Source organism: Stegastes partitus, unplaced genomic scaffold (genome assembly GCF_000690725.1).
Source record: "Stegastes partitus isolate 25-593 unplaced genomic scaffold, Stegastes_partitus-1.0.2 Scaffold1451, whole genome shotgun sequence".
In the NCBI taxonomy this organism is placed as follows: Eukaryota; Metazoa; Chordata; class Actinopteri; family Pomacentridae; genus Stegastes; species Stegastes partitus.
In genome coordinates, this window is record NW_007579182.1 from 84,282 (window position 1) to 107,833 (window position 23,552).

Here is a 23,552-nt window from a genome sequence, read left to right on the forward strand (position 1 = left end):
CAGCACACGCTAACGCCTGAGCACTCATTCATCATGGGTCTGTGCTCACCAAGCTAGCTGTTGTCTTTACGCGCTAAACAGGGGCATGTGGAATAACTAACGAGCGTATCCTAACGACGCTCTAAAACCTGCACCAGTATCTTTATGGGAGTGGTGTCAGCCGGTGAATATTTCCAACTTAAACGACACTTTCCTGCTTGGTGCACTGGGAACTAACGTGTCGTGTTATGGGAGAGACACGGAGGTCAGACGAACGGTGGGCTGTCAACGGTAATGTCCGAGTAAAACGAGCCCGCGGCCGCTTTGACAGCTGTCTCTTCATGTTGTAGCACTCGGTAAGGATGATACTGTTTGCACTGAGAGCTGCAAGCATATGTTGTTGTTTAATAGGTGTTGGCTTTGCCGAGTGATTGTAAAAACATGGCCGATCAGGTAACTAGAGCTAAAGAGATTCTGACTGCAATGCAGTTAACCTAAGTGGCTTTTCGTGCTAGCCTGGCTTTGCTAACATAATCTAGCTAACTCATAGTTGCTGCCGTGTTTCTAAACGGCGGTAAAATAGATACCTCCGAGTCGATAAGCTATTTAAAGTTAAATAGAAATTCTAGTTTAGCTAAAGGAACTTAGCATGTTTGCTAGTGAGCTTGTAAATAGAGGAAGGGGCTCTTCATGCTGTCAACAACATATGCCCGCTCCTCAGTCTGCACTTTTGATGGTGACTGCAGCGTTGATTACAGCACACACAGCCATTGTTTTATTCATATTTGTTCGCAGATCAACTTTAAATTGAATCATGCCTGGAAAACTAAAGGCCAAAATTGTGGCAGGGCGCCACTTGCCTGTGATGGACAGAGCCAGTGACCTGACTGATGCTTTTGTAGAGGTAAGTGAAGATGCTTAAGCTAATGTGCTTTTTTAAAACTTGAAATCATTCACTTTTTTACTTACATATAATGACATTGTGGCATATAAACATTGTATATTGTAAATAGTAAAGCAGTTGTACCTTGTGCCTTTTATTTCCCCAGGTCAAGTTTGGAAACACAACCTTCAAAACGGATGTCTGTCCCAAATCTCTAAACCCTCAGTGGAACTCAGAATGGTTCAAATTTGAGGTAAAAGACATCGCAGCATCTCATAAACATGCTAAGCAGTCGTGGTACTAGTTATTGCATTACACAGCATAGATAGATTGTATCAAGCTTCAGTATTTCTAACATCTCCTAATAAGAGAGTGTCTTATCTCTGCTCCCTTTTGTCGTTTGTTCTTTGTCTCCTCTTGCTGTCTAGGTTGATGATGAGGACTTGCAGGATGAGCCATTGCAGATCACAGTATTGGATCACGATACATACAGTGCTAACGATGCCATAGGGAAAGTTTACATTGACATCGACCCGCTTCTGTGCACTGAGGCTGCTTCTGTCATCTCTGGCTGGTTTCCCATCTATGATACCATCCACGGTAGAGGAATCCTCTAATGGGATCACAATGATAACATCTTTATGTTTATGTTTCTTATTGCATTGTCTTTCTCTCTGCCATTTGTCACTAGGTATCCGAGGGGAGATCAATGTCCTCGTCAAAGTGGAGCTCTTCAACGATTTGAACCGCTTCAGACAGTCATCGTGTGGGGTCAAGTTTTTCTGCAGTATGTCTTATTTCACTCATCTCAAGATGAACAAAATTACAAACTGTGTCAGTGAATTTAGTGTATCAGCAAACAACGATTGGCTGCTTAACAATTGTGCTCAAAATGAAATGGGAGAAAAGTTTAGAAGAAACTTTAGTCATTAAATCTAAACTTCTTTCTCTCTCTGTGGTGGTTTTTCATTTTGAACATCAGCCACATCCATTCCACGGTGCTACCGGGCAGCGATGGTGCATGGGTTTGTGGAGGAACTTGTGGTGAATGAAGACCCAGAGTACCAGTGGATTGACCGTATTAGAACTCCCCGGGCCTCCAATGAGGCTCGTCAGAGGCTCATCTCTCTCATGTCTGGTAAGAGAACTTCCTCTAATCCACTTTTTTTTATCAGACAAAGGGGAATTTCTCATTCTTCCCCTAGTGTTAACCTGGATGTGTGTTACTTCCCTATTCAGGTGAACTGCAGAGGAAAATAGGGCTTAAGGTACTGGAGATGGGTGGGAATGCAGTGGTGGGCTACTTGCAGTGTTTCGACCTGGAGGGAGAGTCGGGCCTGGTGGTCCGGGCCATAGGTACCGCCTGCACGCTGGACAAACTCAGCTCTGGAAGCGCTCCCAACACCAACACACACGTGCACCCTAACACAGCCCCTGCTTCCAATGCCTGCAATTCCCCTTCTAAAGACGGAAAGGAGTGAGTATGAACCAACAGCACAAGCATGGACACTACCTCTGTTTTATGTGCAAGTTTCACTGCAAACGTAGTTTGTGAGAACGGCCAAAGATGATCGATGTGTGTGCATGAGAGAGGGAGAGCGTGTGGATGAAATGTACTGTATCTGACTTTGTGTACATACTAGCAGTTAGCCCTGTGTGTGTCTCAGTATCTATGATTTCCCTTTGTAGTTTGTGTGTCTGTTGTGTCACCTGTATTGCATCATGAAACTAACAGCACACAACATAACCTGAGACACACACATGTACAGTACACACACAGCCATCCTCAACCCCCCTCCTCCCTTGTCTGCTCTTTTAGACCGCTCTTGCATGGCTTTCTGCTCTGCCTCTGCATGTTCTAGTGCTGCGTCTTGTAGTGAGTATCTAGCACACATGTGTTCTGCTCATCCTCTAACAGTGTGTTCCCCTCAGTTTGTTCTGCTGTCCCCACCCTGAGTGGTTGGTTTGTGATTTTTATCAGCTACTGTAAGCATAACTACAGTTGAGTGCATGTGTGCCTCTTTTTTGCATTTATATAGTGTGTCTGTATGTGTGTGTGTGTGGGTGAGATTGTGTGTATCAGGGATGTAAACACCTTTTGGTGATGACTTAGATTTTGTAACGGCTGAAATATGGGAAGTTGAATGAGACAACTATTTTTGGTGAGGCGCAGAGTCAGGAAGTGTACTGATTATGTACTAAATTATGGAACTATGTGATGAGAGGAAAGATCAAGAGTCAGCTTATCGCTCTCTTTCTCCTTTTCCACATGTGAACATGGCTGCATTTTACCATTTTACATACTATATTATTAATATATATATTTCCAACCCAATTTTCTTTTTAACTGTTTATTTAATAAACTAAATGTATCATGATTAGGGATTTTACAACATAATCCTGCGTTAGTAAATCTGTTTTTGCTGCTCAGGTAATTTAAGCTGAAATAAAAAGGTCACTTTTGTAATAGCTCATGCTAAACATTCAGCACTAATAAGTATAAAGAATCATTTCACTACAATAATACAGTTTCATCATGCAGTTTTGTATTATTATTTTTGACAATCTCATTCCTTACACAAAGTGAATAACCATATTGGTTACATACGGTTGGTTATTTACCTTTTTGGGATTATTTAAATCACATATATATATATATTTTTTCTGTTGGATGATACTTTAGTATTATCTGCTGTCAGCTATTTTGTCTGCCACAGTTTATGCTGCAGATGTAGTCAGGTCTTCTTTTTTAAAAAAACATTTTCTGATCGCAGAAGGACTTTATTGGCTCAACAAAACGGAAAGATGCATTTAAAAATAGAAAAAGAAAAAAATAAGGGCTGAATCATAGTTAGAAGAATAGCAACACACATCCATCACACACTCTCAGAGCCAAAAACAAGGTCCTCAGGTGACTTGTATTGTTTGATTACCAGTCAGACATTTTACAGCAATACAAAACAGAAGGCATTTGGTGAGCATTTTTGCTTTGTTATTATTAGAAACAATTAATCTACTATCAAAGTCATTGATGTTTGATTTTCTGTCGCTTTTGGTCGTAATAAGGGCTTGGCAGACGGATGTATTTTTAATTTTTTCCCCCCAGTGAATGCTTATTTATAAGCCTGTTTGGGCCTTTGTCATCTGTTTTCTGTTTGCATCCCTGGTCCGTATGTTTGAGTGCGACTGAGAATGTTAAGCTGAGAGCTACGCATGAGTTTCCCGTTGCTTCCACATGACTTTTTAAATGGAATAACAGGGCAAAAAGCAGGAGGAAAAAAAATAAGCCCTCTTTTTGCTGTTCTTTTCCTTTTTGTCTCCTTTTTCACTCTACTGCAATGTTGTGTTGTGTTGGTTCTTGTGTGCGTCTCTTTATTTCTCTCTGCCTACATTCGGACCGGGACGTTTCTCACTGCTTGTGTCCAAATCGGCCCTGCGTCTTCCTCTTTCTCTTTCTCTTTCTCTGTGTGCTGATCGGCCCAGGTCTCCCCTTGCCCACGGATGCCGCTCCACCCACAACAGTCCAGTGCATTCGGTCTGCAGCACCCAGAGACTGTCCCAGAACTTCTCTGTCTCTGTTCCCACACTCATCTTCACTGGTACGCAGAGGCAGGGAAGGAAATAGGTGCAGGGAAAAAAAAAAAAAAGACAGGAAATTTTAAATGGAAAAGCAGCGATGGTTGATGTTTTTATGGAAGGTAGAAAAGTTAATATCTGAAGTGTGGATTCTTTGATAGTAAGGAAGTAAAGCTGCAGTGAGGACAGGTATCAGGGATGAGAAAAAAGGAAGGCAGAGCTTGAGTCCCTTAGTCAGAGAGAAGATTAGATGTTGATACTAGCCACTATTCCCTCCACTTGTCTTTTTTTCCAAGTATCACGGGGCGGGCAGTCAGGTTCCCAGTTGGATCATTTTCGGACGAAGGGCCTGTGATCTCTCTACAGTCACCTGACCTTTGCTTCACTCTACTGGGACACATGCTTCAGCTTGTCATCCTCTGTTGATTCTGACCTTTTTTGTGTTTTGCCATGTTGCTTTCTTTAGTTTAATTTGTATGTGTGTGTGAGCTTTTTCTTTGTGTTTTAATTTTTTATTTATTTTTTGCTTTCAACGCTTGCTTTTTCTTTCTCCAGCCATCTGTAGCACCTCAAACACACCTCGCCCAAAGCAAACAAAATCACACATTAAAAAAAAAAGAAAGCCACCTCTCCACTCGACGCCAGCATTGACCCACACCCACATATACGCCCACACACACACACACACACACACACACACATACAGACAGTCAGAGGCTGAGGTGGTGACTGACATGTGTGTGTGTCATGTTCTCCTGGCAGGCCGGTTTTTGGTGAGGATCTGCCCTCGTCCTCCGGCCCGCCTACCCCTTTCAGAGCCCTCCCCACCTCCTCCTCCTCTCCTCCCCCTTTCTCTCCCTCCAAGCCATGCAGCCGCCAGTCCTCATCATCAGACACAGACCTCAGTTTGACGCCCAAGACGGGTAAGAATACTTGGCCCCGTCCCCCTTTCCCGTTCTCATCCCTCCCTACTCCTACACCTCATTGTGGTGCTACTATGGTGGTAGTTTTTTATTTTTATTTTCTTTTAATCTTTCTTTATTCATTTGTTTATTTCACATTTTTTTCACGATTGAGTTTGACATTGTTTTTATTGTAAATTGTATCGTTAATCTTTATTTAGCTGTGCCCTGTCCCCCTACCTGTCCTCAGTGGCCTGGTGTGTCTTCTTGCTTTACACCATTGACAAAAAACAAAACATAATTTGTATAAATCATGTGCTTTATAGTGTGAAGACGCACCAGATCCCTGCATTAGTCCTGTCTCCCTGATGTTGTAGTCGTAGAAGCACTGTGTCTCATGAGGGCTGTTGTTGTTCTAAGGCCACTTCTTCATTAGCAGCCATTATGGTTAATCATTGAGGAAACGGTAAGTTTGGTCTGCCCCAGAGACAACCTGAGCACATTCTAGCACGGCCCAGCAATGATTGCCTTATAGCCTGAAGAACCTTCTCACCACAGCTGCTCCCCCCAGCTGTTTAGGATTCAGTCCCCCCTGAACCCAAATCCCTCCTCCTTGCTTACCAATTCCTTCCTTTTTTCCATGTTTCCTCTTCTCTGTCATCTTCTATTTCTCTTAGCCTTTTTGTTATTCTTTGCCTTTTTACTCATTTGACTTCCAGATCTAACTCACAGTTTCATTTGGGTTAACTTGCCTTCCTGCACCTTTTCGGATCCTTTTCCATTAGGCATGCACTGAATCACAATTTTTTCCTCATTACAGTTAACTTAGCTCACCAGATGATATCGAGTGACAGTGGTTTCTTTTTCCCCAAAATTAAAATATATATTGGAAGTAGCTTATTGGAATCACTCTTATCTATGTTAACTAGAGGTCATGCATTCTATGAAACAAAAAACTGTCAATCTGCAATTGGTAAATTAATGTAATTTACTAAATTTTGCTAACTCATGTGGATTAGTGTTGTCATGATTGATGTCTGATGTACTCCGTAAGGTCAGTATGAGTGATTCCAGTCGAATTCCCCAATCTGGCGACAGGTTATCCCTATTTTGCAAACTTAATTTCTCTATGCTTGTGTTCGCTTTTTTCCTCATCACGCTTTTCTCTCCCTCCTCAGTTGCTGTGCTTCTGCCCACCATCCTCACTGCTTCTCTGCCTGTCCATTCTCAATATATCTGTTTTTCTCTGTGCACCCTCCATCTGTGTCTCTGCTGGATAGAGGGGCCCAAGTCAGTGAGACGCAGGCCTGGGATCTTCCTCTGCCCCAGCTCCCCCACCCTCTCCACAGACACTCTGTCCCTTCCTGGTTCTGGCTCAGTGGGCTGTGGTCATGGCTCTGCCCCCAGAGCGACAACCCCGCCCCCTCCCTCCTCCATCCACTCAGACTGTGCCTTGCTGAGAAAGAGCGTGTCCTTCACTGAGGACCTGCTGCTGGCAGCCTCCGGTATAGTAGGACTGCAGTGTGTCACCAAGTAACAGAATCACATAACAGCAAAGTGTTGGCGTCTCTCTTGTGTATTGGGTCAGCAGCAGAACTGTCGACACCAAGATCGTCTTGACCGGTGTTAACTTTAACTCAGCATGTGTGGTGTAACTGCACAGAGCCCACTGTGGTACTGATAAAGTCCTACTCTGGATTCTTCGACCGCAGCATGTGGTTTGATGTGTTTCTCAGTGCACTTAGAAAAATGGTCAGCTTAAGCTAGTATAAGGATAAGGCTAGAGCAGGTTTCTCTACTGTTCTTAATCTCACGTGTTGTGTGCAGGTTGGTTTTTTACTTTATTGGTCATAAATAAGGTTAATACTGCAATGTTCTAATCAACGTGACGTTTTGATTGACTTTCTAGTCCATTGTGCTATGTGTTGAAAGTGACAAAACTGAAGCCGGGCTCTCCTCTGTGATCAGGAATGGGCAGTGGGGGCAGCGCTGGGAAGGAGGCAGGGCCGCTGAAGACCCTGCTCAGACAACAGACGCAGACGGCTCTCGAGCAGAGGGTACGGTGACGCTCACACTTGCTCACACTTTTATTTAGAGACTCACCCCACTTGCAGACATTTGAGCCGAAACTCTGCTATAAATCGCAGTGATCTAAGCATGACTGTAGAGGCTTTGACGTACAGTTTGTGCCTCAGATGTCTGCCCGTGGGGTCGTACAATACTTTTCACACAGCTGCATCTTTGTGAAAGATTTCTCATTTACACTGGCCAGGTGTTTAATGGGGATGGGTCTGTTTAAGACCAAGTAATGTCCACTTTCTCTGTCCTCTTGACCACTTGTGCTACTCAGGGAGCGTCTTCCTCTGGGTTATTGTTAAACGCCAGGGTATGTCCCATCAGTGTGACACTTTCTCACTCTCCACCTTTCCCCTAACACCCCGAACAAGCTGATGGCCACCACCCAGTCTGAGTCAACTCCTAATCCGACCCTCCTCTGCTGTTTGTAGATCTTGAAGGTGTAGTGTTGTGTTGAGCAAAATGGCAGTGGGTCCTTGGGTGACCATGTACGTACGTTTGCTTGGCACCCACTGCACCCTAAAAGATTCACAGATATGCTAGGTAGAGGACTGGAGGCTAGGAGTTGTGCTCCCTTCGACTCTGAAGGGGTGTGTGTGACTGTGTGTGTGTGTCCTCAAGATACTCGTGTTGAACACCTTCCTCCGTTCTGACTTCTTTTCCTGAGTCTGATTTTGGTTTCCTGTGTCAACAACAGGAATGAGCACACTCACCTCATCACCTCATTCTTGCCTCCTGGCTCCGAGTGGGAGGAGCTATCAGACAAATTAGTAGCTATCTTCCTTTTTTGGAGCTCTGGACAAAAAAAGAAATTAGTGGTAGCCCTGCCTGATTTCTGCCCACTAAAGCCATTCATCACATACCGGTCCTGCATGGTTGGAAATCACAACGTCCCTCAGTTTTCCTGTAAAGGTGGTCATCACTTCAACCTAGAATGAATACCAAGATGCCAACAGGCAGTCCAAGTATTTCCTGCTCCTCTCGTGAGTGAATGCATGGATTTGCATCACATGATTTGACTGGAGGCAGAGGACCAGCTGTCCTGTGGACAGAGACCAGCATGTAAACTAGACTACTGATCCTCAGCCACAAACTACTTTGTCTGTGTGTGTGTCCTTCACTTTCAGCACCAAATCTAATGAATGCATGTATATAGATTTGAAAGGATTGAATGGATCAGTAAATTTAAAAAAAATATATCTAGGACTTATGTAGAATAGATTTTCCGAGTCACTTCCAGATCCATTTGAAATGCTTTTGAGTTTTGTGTCTATGAATGTAGGTTGGAATGGAGCAATTGGGGAATCCCTTGGGGTACAAATTGCATGACTTCATCACACTCAATCCTTGCTGCATGTTTCCACTAATTGTAACAGTGCTGTCATTTAAGTCTGCACACAATGGTTAGTACGTAGTGTTTGGGACTTTAAAAAAAAGATAACAGATTTGTTCAATCAGTGAACTTTTGCAATATTCCTAGGGAGACAACTAAATCTAAAGTTTATTGTTAGATTCTGACTTTTTATTTTAACGATTTTTTTGTTGCTGTGCCTTCCGCTACTGTTAAAAGATTAGATTTTTCAGTTTTTACATGTGACAGGTTTTGTAGGTTGCCTATTGAAATTCTTACACTGTATGTAGGTGTTTTTGAAAATATCTGAAAATCATATTTGTATGTGTTATACACCATCGGAAGATTTTAAATAATCAACAAAACTCTAATATTGTAGACTTTAAATCTTGAGAAATATATATATTAAAAATTTAATTGTATACCTATTACAACTTAAAAATCATGGTGCTGATACTAAATATGATTTACTGGAATACACTAGAGTGTGTTTTCCCTTTCTGTAAGTGACTTGACTGTTTTCTATCTGCAGGAGTTCCCCTTCTTCACTCTGACATCTTTCCCACCTGGTTTTCTGGTTCATGTCGGAGGAGTGGTCAGCGCTCGCTCTGTTAAATTACTGGACCGTATTCACAACCCCGGTGAGTTCAGCGCACGCAAACACACACGGTTCTAATGTAGCTCGTTCATTGTCCTGTGAAGTTTCTATTAATGAGCTCTTCCATTGACCTACTGTGTCACGAGAGTGTGTGGTCTTGTTGCACCTGGCTGTTAGTCAACGCTACCCATGATCCTCTTGTGTTGCACAGTTTTCCTGTGTATGGTCCTAGTCCCAATCTGTTTGATTGTTTAGAAAAATAAAATAAAAGACCTCAGTTATGTACGAGTCCTAAAGCAGGTGAAAGCTGTTCCTGGTCTCACTGAGAGGCTGCAGCCATGTATGCAGCAGTTTGATGGAAATAAACTCGAGGATAGGCTATCATCACCTGTGTCAAACAGTTTTATGGATAGGGGCAACTTTCACCTCGTGGTTTGACTGACTGGCTTTGTGTAATTAGTAGGCTGTGTTGGTCATGTGATGGCTTTGTGTGTGCGTGCGTGTGTGTGTGTGTGTGTGCGCTCTGGTCGCTGTGTTGTCGTGTGCTGTGGTGCTGCCCCCTCGGGGTGAGGTGCAATAGTGGTGCATGGCTCTAGTCTGTTGCCTGCTACTTCTGTTGTGTGGTGTTGCCTGGCTGCAGGTGGCATTATGGTGAGGTTCTGTGGTGTCTTATGCTGCCTTGAGTTTCGAGTGTTGAACTCATTGTGTTCTTCTGTTATATATACCCTCTAATTTTAATGACAGACATTTGCGCTTTATGTCAGCTCTTCCTGTTCACCGTGTTGGATTAGATGAGTCCACACTGTAGCCTCAGAAATTTTGCCAGTTGCTTGGTTTAATTTTCTTTGACAACTGAATCAAGGATGTCTGAGAATTTAGGGAAAGATGAGTGCTGATAAATGTGGGTGGGTTAGGATAAATAGGGCTCTTTTCAGAAGTGGACAAGGGAACCAAAACAAACTACGCAGAAGGATTTCACTTGTAGACATGTAATGATTAAACCCGCAGTATTGTTGTCTAAACAAAGGTAAATTACATAGTTTTCCCTGATCCAAACTTCAGGTTTAACCTAGTAACCGATCTGAAAAGAGCCCTGTTCACTACTGCTATGCCTTTCAACTACAGAGCAACATCAAAGGTACCCTGTGGAGTTTTTGACCGCAAGTAGCACCAGGAAGCAGTGCTTTTACGAATATGTTTCTGTTTCGGTTGTCATTTCAGTTAATGCAATTCATACTCTGCAGATTATTTGATGCTATTCAGTTGACCAACAGTAACAAGCAGTGATTTGAAATGTTTAAACATCAGCTACACAAATGTTTTTTGAGGAAAGTTTGATAGACTTTTGAGGATACATGTTGCATTTTGGGGAGACACTCTCAGTGTAAACATGTTTGCAAGAAAACTCCACAGGGCACCTAAAGTATAGTGAGTATACTCGAGCTAGACTGCTACTGCATGCTCCTTTTTGTATTGTATAGCTTCTCTTCTCCTCAAATCTTTTCAAAATTTTAGCTAGGCCTGAAGCTTTTACTCATCTCTGTTCTCCTCTTTTCCTCATCAGTCTTCTTCTTCTTTGAGATTCTTTTAGTAGGCCTGAATTTAGTTTATCTTTGCATAGTGACTGTGAAGTGCTGTCTGTCTTTGCATAGTGACTGTGGAGTGCTGCTGTTGTGCTGTGCTTGTTTGTTAGACTGTCTCTTCTTTTCTTTTTCTCTCTCTTTTCTGTACTAACGGTGTGTTCTGGCCCAGCCTTGGGTAACACGCGCTCATACAAACTGCTAGACTGGAATAGTGTCACTGCAGGTATTTCCCCCCTTTTACTGCTCTCACCCACAGGAGTGATGGCAGCTCAGTGAAGCTAAATGCCCCTCTTAGCCTTCACCCGACACAGAAATTCAACCAACACAGAGCAGCTACTTTAAATATCCACCAATGAATTCCACATAGCCTAACAGTGTATCGCTAAAAACCGATTCAGTGAGCTGCCATCCTCCTCTCTTTAATCTGTGTGAGTGTGTGCTGAGCTGAGTTGAGCATGCCCTGTGTCCCCACCCCACCCCATCCAGCCTGGCCTGGCTACCCCCCACCCAGCTCATCCTGCTGCACAGAAGAGCTGCAGCTCTTCCCTAACGTTGTCCCAGCGCTGTTTCTAACGCTTCCTGACTCGGCTTTGTGGTCAAACCTGTCTAGACCAGAGGAGGTTTAGGAGGTTTACTCTGTGTCAAAGAGCCACTGACCGGGCATGTGCATCCCTAACTCACTGGGCCGTATTCATACTGAGAGAGAGAGCGAGAGAGAGAAGGCGTGATGGATGGATGGATGACTGGATGGATGGATGAATGGAAGGCAGACTGATTGGGTGGGTGACAGTTGAGGAAAATTAAAACTGGATCTGGGATGTGTGATGGGGATGGAGGGAAAGCAGCGAGCTTGGGGAATGGAGGAAGTATGATAATCCTCACAATTCCCTGACCTAAAAACTAGACTAGATTTGATGGACTCTGGTGAATGAATATGGCCCTTCTCTGCCCATGAGCGCGCACATGGTCATGAGCGTGCACGTTGGTGAGCCTGTGCCTGTATGACATGCTGCTTCTGGTTTAAAGGAACCCACCTCGTGGGCCTGATGCCTGACCATCAGTCATTATTCTTCATCTCTTCAGTTTGGTCACCCACTCTTCTCCCCTCATTCATTCCTCTCCCCTGTCTCACCTAGCAGTTGAATTTCTCTCTCTTTCTGGGGCTCCGTCAGCATGTAGCCCTCCCAGGGAGTCATGGGGTGCAGCTCAATACTCTAATGTAGCTTCCTTCATGTCCTCTTTGTTCAGGGACCTACAACTACCATATGAGTGAGATTGAACTCTCAGCTTGCAATGATTGGGCTGTTCTGAACAATGCCAATATCACAGAGGTGTTTGGAGCAAAGCCTCATCAGACTATTGAAACACACCCATGGTTTAGCCGAAGTATGATGAAGGCTCGATCCTTTTGAATTTAATACCTTTGCCACCAGGATAGGAAACACTTATTTACAACCCAGGCACAGTGTCTTCTCTTTAACCGGCGAGCAAGATTGTTCTTTTTGTACCACCACAGCCAAAACTTATTTAATGCTGGTGGCTGTGTTTCTTTCCTGTTGCCTTTCTGTTAGTGCAGCTGACCAAAAGGAGACAAAGAGAAGAGAGAGACAAAAAGGTTTTAGATTATGTGCACTGAAGGAATGCCACCAAGAACACACATAACTAATCTAACCATTGAAGTTGCCTTCATCATCATCCTCAAATACACCATTCTCAGTGTCACTTTGTTTTACAAAATGATAATTGATTTTGGCTTGCTTTGATACGCCATTTAACCCATAAGTCATCAGAAAATACAAACTGTGCTGTTGACTGTTTATTTTCTGGTAAGTCAAAGCAGTCAGTTTAGATTCCAGATTAGTTTCCTGTTTGTGTCTTTGAACCTGTGAGGGCACTCATTTTGTAAATTCTAACTGTGTTTAGTGTTAGTTTATTCATACATAGATGTCAGTATTCAGCGAGGTTTTGATAGATAATGCAGCCAATTTGGAAATATTTTGTGAAAGCTGTTTGATTCAGAGTTTTGTGTTTTGCAGATGAGCCAGAAACTCGTGATGCCTGGTGGGAGGAGATTCGCCAGGAGATCAAATCTCATGCCAAAGCGCTTGGTTGCCATGCTGTTATAGGGTACAGTGAGAGCACAAGCATCTGGTATGTAATACATAACTACGTGGGCGAAATACTGCCCTTTTGTTCTGTCTGTGTTTGGTATAAAACTGTTAATTTGTCTTAAACACACTAAGCTTCATGTCCTGTACTCATCCCCATCCTTTGGTTTCTTCTTTGATTTCTCCTCAACACAGTGAAGAGGTGTGTATTTTGTCGGCATCAGGCACAGCAGCCATCCTGAATCCACGGTACATGCGTGAAGGCTGCCTAGACATCGGGAGCACCGACCACAGGTTGTGTTCATGTGTATCAGTTTGATTCAAAGACTTAATGTACATTCTTGTGCATATACAGTTCATAATAATACACTTCGGACTGGGTTATGGATGCTGATGCCATGTGGTTTGTGTTGTTGGCCAGATTTGAGGAGCCATCTCCACCAAGCTGTGGCTTCTGTCACATCCCGTATGATGAGCTCAACATGCCATTTCCTGCCCAGCTCACCTACTGTTACCACTGCAGAAGGCAAAAGGTACCCAAGACAGCACATTTCTTTTTTTTCTTTTTACCAAAATCAAAATGTTTTTCAAGCTGTAGACATATCTGGTTTTCCAGTGTATAAATGTAGCTCGGTGAAAGAAAAGTAAGAATTAACTTTGCTTTTTCAAGGTTCCTGATGTGCTATTCACAACAATTGACTTGCCACCAGAAGCAGCTGTCACAGGGAAGGGCTGCCTCATCCAGGCCAGGTAAAGCCCCTCGCAAGGACACAATGACTTCTCAGAGTTAACAATCATCATTTTGAAAGGCTCCCATCCCTTTTAAAATGTTAAAAACACTGATTTAACTAAGGATATGCCAGGTAGCACTAGCAAGATTTATAAGGTATTATTATACGAGCAACATTTAGTGCAGTGAAGTAAAGAAAAGATCTAAACATGTGTGGACTGCTAAGTTAAATCACTTGGTTTTTGCACAGATGTTATCTAATAATGTTCACTAGAGCAAACATGTAGGCTGAATAACGCATCTCCTTGAGGGTAAGCTATGTACCCTTACATCAAAGATCAAAATTAGTTAGTTTCCTTCTGGAGGTTTTGACCTCTAGAGGCCCTGTGGACCTGTGTTTTTATGGGCGGGTCCCGGTTTTGTTTATCTTTTGCATGCAGCCATGCCAGCGATGCACTGCACAGTCCTAACACTGACCTACAGGTGGCGGTATTATGCCAATGCAAACATTAATTAAATAATGCTGCATTGAAAATATTACAGAAAATGCACAAAACAAATGCAAGTGTTTAATAAATAGGGAAATACATTAAACATGTCTGTTGAAGATCAGGAATATACACACTGCATTTTGGTTTGTGACACTGAATGTATTTAATTCCTGTGAATCCCTCAGGGCTTCTTTTAATGCAGATGCCTTTTGTCTTCTCTAGACTGTGTCGCCTAAAGAAGAAAGCCCAGGGAGAAGTGAATGCAACGGCCATCTCCAACCTGCTGCCTTTCATGGAATATGAGCTGCACACTCAGCTGATGAATAAGCTGAAGCTGCGGAACATGAATGCCCTGTTTGGTCTGCACATACAGATCAGCGTTGGCGAGAACATGCTCCTTGGTCTAGCTGTAGGTTAACATTTTTTAGCTAAGAGCTTAATAAGCCTAATATTTATGTGGTGCAACTCAGCCATTTGAATTTGTGCTTGTGTTCAGTCTGCTACAGGAGTGTACCTGACAGCCCTGCCTGCACCAGGAGGTATCCAGATTGCGGGCAAGACTCCCGGTGATCTGAGCAATGAGCACCATATCTTGACCATACAGAAAAGGATCAATGACGCCATTGCCAAGAACAAAGAGCTCTATCAAATAAACCCTCCGGTGAGATACACAACACTTCATCATACAGTATATGATTCTATGGAGGGTGAGCTTTGTAATGAAGTCTACAAAGTCTCTACAATTATGGAAGAATTTAAGTGCAAAATGGGTTTCTACATTGTTTCAACACTGCAGTAGCCAAGGTGTCACTCGGGAAATTGTGACTCCTGTTAGCCAGCACCCCATGACATAGCTGACTCTTCAACACAAAAACAAATACTGTCAATAAAGGCCTTTGGGAATCTGTTTTAACCAAAAGGTTTAATTATGTTGTTTGGATTTGTTGGAAACTTAGCCATACCCTGATAAATTTGTTACGTCATTCGTTTATCTGCAGCTTCTGTCATCTTCATAACAAACAGAACAACAAGAGGAAGCTATTTTGACAAAGCAGTTTATGGCCATAAATAGCAAAGATTCGTGCCTCTGTGTTTTAATCAGTGTGACACCTTTTTATAATTTGGTTTTAATTTATTTTTAAGTACAGTGATGCTTATTTACAGACAGATAAAACTGATGCCGAAGTGTATTCCATTATTTTGGCATTATTTTCCAGTGTTACAATCATGTAATCATTCATAATATACTGTCCAGACCAGTTTTTGGACAGTATCTGGGCAGGTACAGATATTTTGTTCCTCAGGCTCTGTATGTTGGATGCAACATTAAAGGACCAAGTCTCAGGCTAAATTTCAGTAAGTTTACCAAGAGTTTAAAAGCACTTAAATACGTGGCTACTAAAGGTTTCTTAGGTGCCTGTCATAGTTCAGAGGAGTCAAGAGGTGATTATGCAGGTGAAGAAGACAATAGGTTCACCACAGGAACAGAGTAGCCCGGTTGCAGTTCATAAAAACATACAAAACCAGTAAGTTATATTGACCGATGAAACAAAAGCCAACCAAAGATGTGAAGAAAAAAGGAACAGCTTATGATCCAAAGCCTACCACTACATCTATAAAACACTGCAATGCTTTATTATAGCAAGGTTAAATATGGCTACTAGTTGACAGCATTGGTTTAAAAGCAGAGGTATACAGGAACAATCTGCGTCTGCTACCATCAAATACACCAAAACTGATTGGCATCTAATCATTCATACAGACAATGATCCCAAACATATGGTCAACACATGCAAAGGGTCTTTCAGGGTGGAGAGGATTAACTGACAGTCACCTGATGTCAATCAGATTGACCTGCATTCAACCTGCTGAAGACCAGATTAAAGTGAGAGATCCCACAACAAGGTAGAGCTAAAGGTGGCTGTAGTGAAACATCACCAGGGAAGATACTAATCATCTGGTGGTGATGTAATGTGAGTCGAAGGCTTCAGTCATGAAGGGGTTTTCACATAATATTATATATGATGATTTAGTGCATGTCTGTCCAGTTGCTTTTGAACGCTCCAAACTTCAGAAACGTTGTTAAAAAGGCACTGTATCTCCCACACAGTTTATATTTATGTAAATCTTTTCAAATTTAGCCTGAGACGTGGAACTTCAAAGCATTATTCATGATTATATTTCAGGTTCCTTGTGCTGAAGTACAGAATCTGAAGATCAGAAAATGTGTAACTGTCCCAATACTTGTGCTCTGGACTGTATAGTCTGTTCTTTGTGAATCATGATAAACTTACCCCTCTTGTCTCTCTTTGATCATTAAAGAAATTATTTGCCCTGGACCCTGAGGTGTTCTGCGGCATAAACATGGTACTGAGCATGTCAACTTTTAGCTGTGAGACACAGCAAAGCATGACAAACCTTTCACTCTATTAATCGTAATACTACACCACTTTTACTGTGACTGTGTAACAGCTCTTAACTGGGGACTTCTGGGAGCAGGACAATGTGTAACCCACACCAGTGTTACCTCGAGGGAACTCACTGTAGACTCATTGTGTTCGTTTTATTGAATTTGTATGATGGCCATCTGTCTGGCAAAATCACACTCTCACCTGTTTATTTTTATGGTGCGTGTGTGTGTGTGTGTGTGTTTCAGCCACTCCTTGTTTTTCTTGATTCATAAATTAACCCCAGCCATGTGTGTTTGTGTATCAATAAAGCTGACTGGGCAAATGTGAGCATGTGGAGTGTTACTAACATAGCAGTTCTACTAGATTTACAGTCACGACAGATGTGAGGTGCAGATGTTGGGCTGCTGAGGTGGTCTCCCCTCAACATCCCATCTGCTCAGATGTTTTGTCTTTTTGTTTGCAGGAGCTCACAGAGGAAGGGGTGGGTTCTCCGATCCCCGAGCCAAGGCAACGATCCAGACTTTTTCGCTCGCACTCAGAAAGCTCTGACGAACTGTCAGAACTGGATCTGTCCCATGGCAAAAAGGATGCATTCGTCCTGGAGGTGTGTTTCTGTATATGTTAATAAACTATTTAATGCAATTATTTATATAGAGAAAAGTAACTGTTTGTTCTCTCTTCTGTAGATTGATGATACTGATGCTGTAGAGGACATCCACTCCCTCCTCACTGATGCACATCCTCCCACAGGTATGTGCTTCACACTGACCCTACAGCAGTTACAATACGTCTTTACACACTGCACATGATTAGTCAGTTATCTCCTGCAAAAGTCAAAGCACTAACAAATGTTACTGTTTCTCTGCCTCATCATTCCTGCTTCTATTTCCACTTTTGTGCCTTTAGGGTTCTACAGCTGCAACACTGAAATTATGCCTGGGATTTATAACTGGACTTCAGGAATACAGGTGCGACTGCACATAACTAAAGCTGTGGTTTAGTATAAATCGTATAGGAAATAAAGCACTTTTGTTAGTTTATGCAGTGTCATTCTTTTTCTCTCTCTTACAGATGTTTACATCAGTGAGGGTCTTTAGATTGAGCAATGCCAATCTCACTAACCAAGGCTTAAACAAGATCTTCACTGATCTATGTGAGAATCTGCTAAAGGTAAGAAGTCTGTTTTTGGTCTGTTAGTAGTGCCATGCTCATCCATTGCAGCGGGCAAACTGCTACTCTGTTTGTAATGATATTTGCGCTTGTGTTCTGAGTAAAGTCTTACAAATCTACATATCATCACGTCTGTTTCAGAGTTTTTACTTCAAGTTGCGCTCCATGATCCCCTGCTGTCTTTGTCATCTCAACTTCACTGTCGCAGTGCCAGAGGAAGAACTCATACAGGTGAGACGTTTCAGGCCATTTCTAATTTGCCTGAACATCTTCAGCGTATTTGAAGAATGTAGGTTTTTCTTATATGTGTTTGTCTCTGTGCCTCCCATCCAGGTCACAGTGACAGCGGTTGCCATGACGTTTGACAAGGACCAGACTCAGGAGAAGCCAGCAGACAAGCCCATCACCAAAGGTTTGTCTGGTTCAAAGATTTGTGTTTTTAATTAGTCAAATGTAAAATGTTTCTACTCCCCCCAAAGTTCAAAATATCTTTAATGTGAGTGCATGCAGTTTATCTTAGCTTAGCTTAGTTTCTGAATCACCGCTTAGTTGAAGGGAAGCACCCAGTTTAATATGTTGTAGTCATTAGTCCAGCATTAAAACATTTTTAAAGAAAGATTTTTACACGTACAATAGAAATACTTGTGTTTGTGCCATAGCTTGAAACTAAAACAGAAAGTTTATTGATTGTATCTTGGGACAATTTTTAAGCTGTCTCTCTGAGTTGAGCTGCTTCTTGCCCCTCAGAGACATTTAAAAAAGATTTTGTTTGAGGAGTAAGAAATTTAAGAAACATCTTCTCCTGAATGATGTTTTTATTGAAACCGGACCCAGCAGGAAGTGAATGATTGTGCGTGATTGTGCTTTCAGGTTCCAGTGAGACTGAAGAGCAGCTGCAGTTTCCGCTGGAGTTGTGTGCAGACACGTCATCTGCCAACACTCAGCCGTCCTCCAAAATCTCAGGTATTCTTTAACCATTTTTGCAATTGCTCCCTGACCACCTCCTCTGCCCTGCTTCACTAACAGGCATTGCCCATCTCCTCCACTAACACCTCAGGTACAGTGTCTTTATTGACCCCAGTTGCAAAGCTCTGCCAAAATCAACTGGTTATGGTTCATTTGCCAGGTAAATAAACAGTGATGTGTCCTAGGGCAGCGTGTTTTGTTTTGCCGTGAACTTAGATGACGGTGTGATGTTGTCTAGATCAGACGTCGTGCTCGTGAAGCAGTGTGGGTTATCTTCCACTCACAGTAGGTGAACACAGTAACAGCTAGTAAGAACAGAGCGTAGCTGGAGGATGTTGATGTGCGGAACAGTTAGATTTGAGATGATGGTTACAGCTAAGTAACACTTGCTGGGTGGCAAGAGCAAGGGATTGATGCCTCCTCGCTCTCTGCCAAGTGCAAAGGTAGACTATGATGTTTGTGTGTGTATGACAGGTGTGCCAGAGAGTACCAACGTCTCATCCAGAGGTAAGCCCCCTTCTTGTCCACTATCTCCCCCTTGCCCCACCTCCTTGCTACCAAAACTACTACACTACCCTGTTTTGACTTCTCATCCTTTTGTCTCGGACAGAGTTATCCTGCACCGCTCCCAAACCTCATCCAGTTTTGTTCTTTTCTGTTCTTCTTTTCGTTTCGTTTTTCTGTTGTCTTGTTTTTTTTTGTTTTTTTTTTCTTTTCTTGTTGTTGTTGTTGTCGTTGCGTTTGTGTATGTTTCGGGTGTGGGCTGTGTGTGTGTGCGTGTGTCTGTCTGCGTGTGTGTGTTCTCTCCAGCTGCCTCCGTTGATTACGGTTCCTTTGCAGACAGATGCAGCACCTGGCTAGAGCTGCTTAGGCTGAAAGCTCACACCATAAGACGAGGATCAGTTAAGACAAGTAGGAGGACACAGTCTCTAGCACACTCTGGTGATCATACCCACAAATACAGAACACGGTCTCACAAAGCAATCACACATGCTCACATACATGCACACACCCCTCCATGCATGCCGCTGGGGGGCGGAGCATTGTAAATCAAGCACTGGCTTTTATTTTTTTTAGCTGGAGTGTGAAAGTTGAGGCCCCGCCCCTCAGAGGGATCCACAATCAACAGCTTGGCTTTAAAATGCCTGTAGCAGCAGTAACCATGATTACAAATGAGAAGGAAGTTAGGTTGTGTTTTTTTTTTTTTTTTTGCATTCAGTGAACAGCATTTTTTTCTCCAGGCACTTGTAAATCTGAATGGATTGCAGCAGCTCGATGACAACTACTGGAAGAATTCCTTTCATTTCATTCTGCATTTGCATTAACAAATCCAGTTCCCTTCATCAACTTAAGCTGAGAAAACATGACATGATTTGAGGGTATACTGTGTGAATGCTAAAACATTCCATGTCTGACTTGTTTTTGAACACCATGGGCTAACAATCATGGTGGGGCTGGGGGCGATGCTTTTTCTGCAAGAGCTAGTATGATTTTCAGTCCTGTGCACAGTAAGAGTAATGTGTGGCTCTGAAGGTTCCTGGTTTGATGGATGTAAGCCACATCAGGTAAATTAGCAGCAAGACAATAAAAGCATCTTTCACACTCTGGCTTGTGTACATGTGCCCAGCTCAGCTCATAGCTGTCTCTGTCCGTCTCCATGTCTCAAGCCTCTCTCACAAATGCCAACAAATAGGAATATTCTCTCATGTACTTCACTGTAAATACTGTATTCACACTTGTAAACAGCTGTGCCCAGGTCTGTCTGTCTGTCTGCAGACATTGTGTATCTGTCTGTTTGCCTCAACTGCATGAAATGCATGGCAGTGCACGCTTTCTAAGTGATTGTCTTGGCGCCACAAGTACACAAAACTTGCATGTCGGCTCACACATATATCTAACACACACACAGACAACTGACTTATGCACACTTAAGTTCACCTACATCGTTCCTGCTGCGGAAGCGCTAACAGGGTTGCATTTTTTGCATGGACATTCCACATTGACATTGCTCACTGCTTCAAAGTTCATATCTGTTTTTCATTTTTCCAACATTTTGAGTGTTTTCTGGTATCTCCATTCCCTTTTTTTTTTGTCTTTTCCCCCCCTCCCCTCTCTTGTTTTCTTTTCATGTCTCCCTCTTGCACTTCTACCTGCTCTCTCTGAACCTGCAGTCTCGTCTTTGGAGCGCTGCAGTCCGCTGCCCGAAGGACGTTCCCGCTCGCTGCGCTCCAGTCGATCGTTCGGGGGCAGTTCAGTAACCGTGGTGAAGATGACGCCGCTCTCCTTCCTCCCTGGGATACGCATCATTAAATACCTTGGGATCATCAACATGTTCTTTATCAGAGAGACAACATCTTTACGAGAGGTACGAGCAACATGAGTACAGACGGCTGTTTTGTGTTATGGCCCCAGGAACATGCTGTCCATGGTGTAGACATACCTCATTACACAGAACGTGTGTTTTTCCTCTGCAGGAAGGCGGTGTTAGTGGCTTCCTCCATTCATTCATAGCGGAGGTGTTTGCGATGGTTCGAGCCCATGTAGCAGCCCTGGGTGGCAATGCAGTAGTGTCCTACAGCATGAAAGAGTGTGTGTTAATGGAAAATCCTAACAAGAACCAGGTACTTACACACATGCATGTTATTTACTCACAGGCATTCATACATAAAAGTGCAGTTAAGTACTTTTTAGATTTTCAGCCCTGACGGCTACTAGTGTCCCTGTGGTTTAATCTTGTGCATTTGTTCCCGCTCTAGGCTCAGTGTCTCATTAATGTGAGCGGTGATGCAGTTATCTGCGTCCGAGAAACTGACCAGGAGACCACAGCTTCGATGACAAACATCGGACAGACCTGTAGTAGCGGAACCGATGGGGCGACATGACAGTGAAACACACACTGATTCTGTCTGCAGTCTTGAGTGGACACACTCTCTGAGTCTAGCCGTCCAAATCTGAAAGATGTTAATTTTGCCTTAAAACTCTATAAAAGATCCCAAGGTTTGGACACAGGTAATAAAGAACAATTACTCATGCACTCAAAAACATGCAATCTGTATTCATATAGGTGTGCAGGAGGTTTCTCTTTATGTTTTTCTATGTTTAAAGAGAGCAGTTGTGCATGAGATGCTCATGTGGCTCTTTGTGAATGAGGTAATTTAAGAGTATTTCAGCCAAAGGACCCATCTGCATCTAGCTTTTCCTCTGTATTACAGCCGTCCATAGTTCCAGTATATTTGCCATCTCTTTGTGTGTGGGCACAATTGACCCTTGAGGCAGCTATGACTAATTCGTCCGTCCACAAACCACAGATATTATCGAATGGCCATGTTAAAAGGGACATGCTTGTTTACGATTGAGTGATTTCAATGCCATCAAATTCTTGCAGATTATTGGCTCATCAGTTCAGAAATGAGTGGCCAGATTCTGTTTTAGCCAAGACGAGTATGTCAAATTCAAAAGGCTGGTGCTCTTACCCAACGTAGAAAAGTCAGATTTCAATCAAATTTTGAAGCTAGGTTCCAAACAGTCCAAGCAAATTCGTGATCCTTTTTTCTATATATATATAATTATCAGATATTTAATTAGTGTCCTAGTTTCTTTTTTTTTTTTCCTCTATGTCTAATTTGGATTTATGTTGAATTTGCTGAGGGATAATCGTCCGTATTACTGTCATAGTATTGCTCACAGACAGTTATCTACAGAAGACCCAAACTTGTTAAGCAAGTGTCAAATATCGTTCTGACAGATTATTCGAGTGTTTTTTTTTTCCTAAAGTTACATGAATCTATAAACAACTGGCCAAGATTACAGCTCTAATATGCACATATTTTTGTAGCGTGAGAATGTTCTCTTTCGAACAGCTATGACCTTCTATTCCAATGACTGTTTTATAAATGAAAAGTCATAGATTTTATTGCTTTATCATAAGATGGTGAAATAAAGTGGCACAGAGGGTATGCTTTTTATCTAAAAATCTGGAGTGAGTGGGCAAATGGTGATGGTATAATGTCAAATTAATATAGATGGAACCGATATGTTGTCTAAAATCGCACTGGGGATGCAGTATTTCATAGCAAAGACTGAGATTATTTCGACTTCATTAAACCTTGAGCTGTGCGTATAAAAGCAGCGTCTGCTTCACTTGCAGCTCAAGGATCACTACTTCTTTTTGACTGAGTTCATCGTCCGTGTCAAATTTTGCATACCTTTATCAGGCTTCGTTGCTGTTGCTTTGGAATTCGTGTCCATGTTAAAGAGTTTTTGCTGCTGATCTGTCCACGTCTGACATTCAAGTCCAGTGCTGGGGAAAAAAAGCATCCTCTAGTGTCGGTGCCACCTGAAATTAAAACTGTGTAAATGTTCTCTAAAATCAGATTTTTAGTATTTTTGTAACGTACAATTTATGAATCCTACTGCTCACTTCGCCTGTGCAATGAATTCATGATGTTTTGAGTCACTGTGTCAGAGATTTAGTGGTACTCTAATCTGTTTGTGTGATCAGCGGTTTGTGATCAGTTTCCTCTATTTGTGTTTAAAACTTGAATGTACATATTTGGATGCTTTGGCTTTTTGACTAGCAGCATGCAGACCTACTTTTTATTGCCATGAATCTGTATGTTTGCCTGGTAAGTCTTGCACATTAAACTCGAGTCATACGGAGATCCATCTGTTTGTCATCCCTAATAACATCTGTAAACACCCTATTTTCTTAATACTGTAGACAGCACT

General features: G+C 42.5%; 1 protein-coding gene across 8 annotated transcripts; it reads left to right on the forward strand.

Moving 5' to 3' along the window:
• Nucleotides 1-23,485, forward strand: c2cd5 (C2 calcium dependent domain containing 5). Of its 8 annotated transcripts, none has more exons than XM_008299703.1 (29): nt 1-335; nt 775-883; nt 1,029-1,115; nt 1,291-1,462; nt 1,554-1,649; nt 1,845-2,000; nt 2,102-2,339; nt 5,201-5,361; nt 7,309-7,397; nt 9,300-9,408; nt 12,985-13,099; nt 13,252-13,350; nt 13,478-13,589; nt 13,727-13,806; nt 14,500-14,686; nt 14,774-14,938; nt 16,600-16,644; nt 17,152-17,292; nt 17,375-17,438; nt 17,595-17,656; nt 17,760-17,858; nt 18,000-18,089; nt 18,192-18,270; nt 18,729-18,821; nt 19,299-19,331; nt 19,635-19,766; nt 20,996-21,189; nt 21,299-21,445; nt 21,581-23,485. In XM_008299703.1, exons 2-29 carry the CDS (start codon nt 794-796, stop codon nt 21,704-21,706), a joined length of 3,261 nt encoding a protein of 1,086 aa, XP_008297925.1. In that variant the 5' UTR covers nt 1-335; nt 775-793; the 3' UTR covers nt 21,707-23,485. The 8 variants fall into 8 exon arrangements, with proteins under 8 accessions (XP_008297925.1, XP_008297926.1, XP_008297927.1 ...); XM_008299704.1 differs by having other exon boundaries at nt 19,635-19,736; XM_008299705.1 differs by having other exon boundaries at nt 19,665-19,766.
• The last annotated feature ends 67 nt before the right edge of the window (nt 23,486-23,552 follow it).

Bases quoted from the DNA above. Each gene is read 5' to 3' on its own strand.
- c2cd5 (XM_008299703.1), top strand. From the start codon at position 794: ATGCCTGGAAAACTAAAGGCCAAAATTGTGGCAGGGCGCCACTTGCCT. The intron at 884-1,028 runs GTAAGTGAAGAT...TTATTTCCCCAG, and splicing joins TGACTGATGCTTTTGTAGAG to GTCAAGTTTGGAAACACAAC. The intron at 18,090-18,191 runs GTGAGACGTTTC...CCTCCCATCCAG, and splicing joins CAGAGGAAGAACTCATACAG to GTCACAGTGACAGCGGTTGC.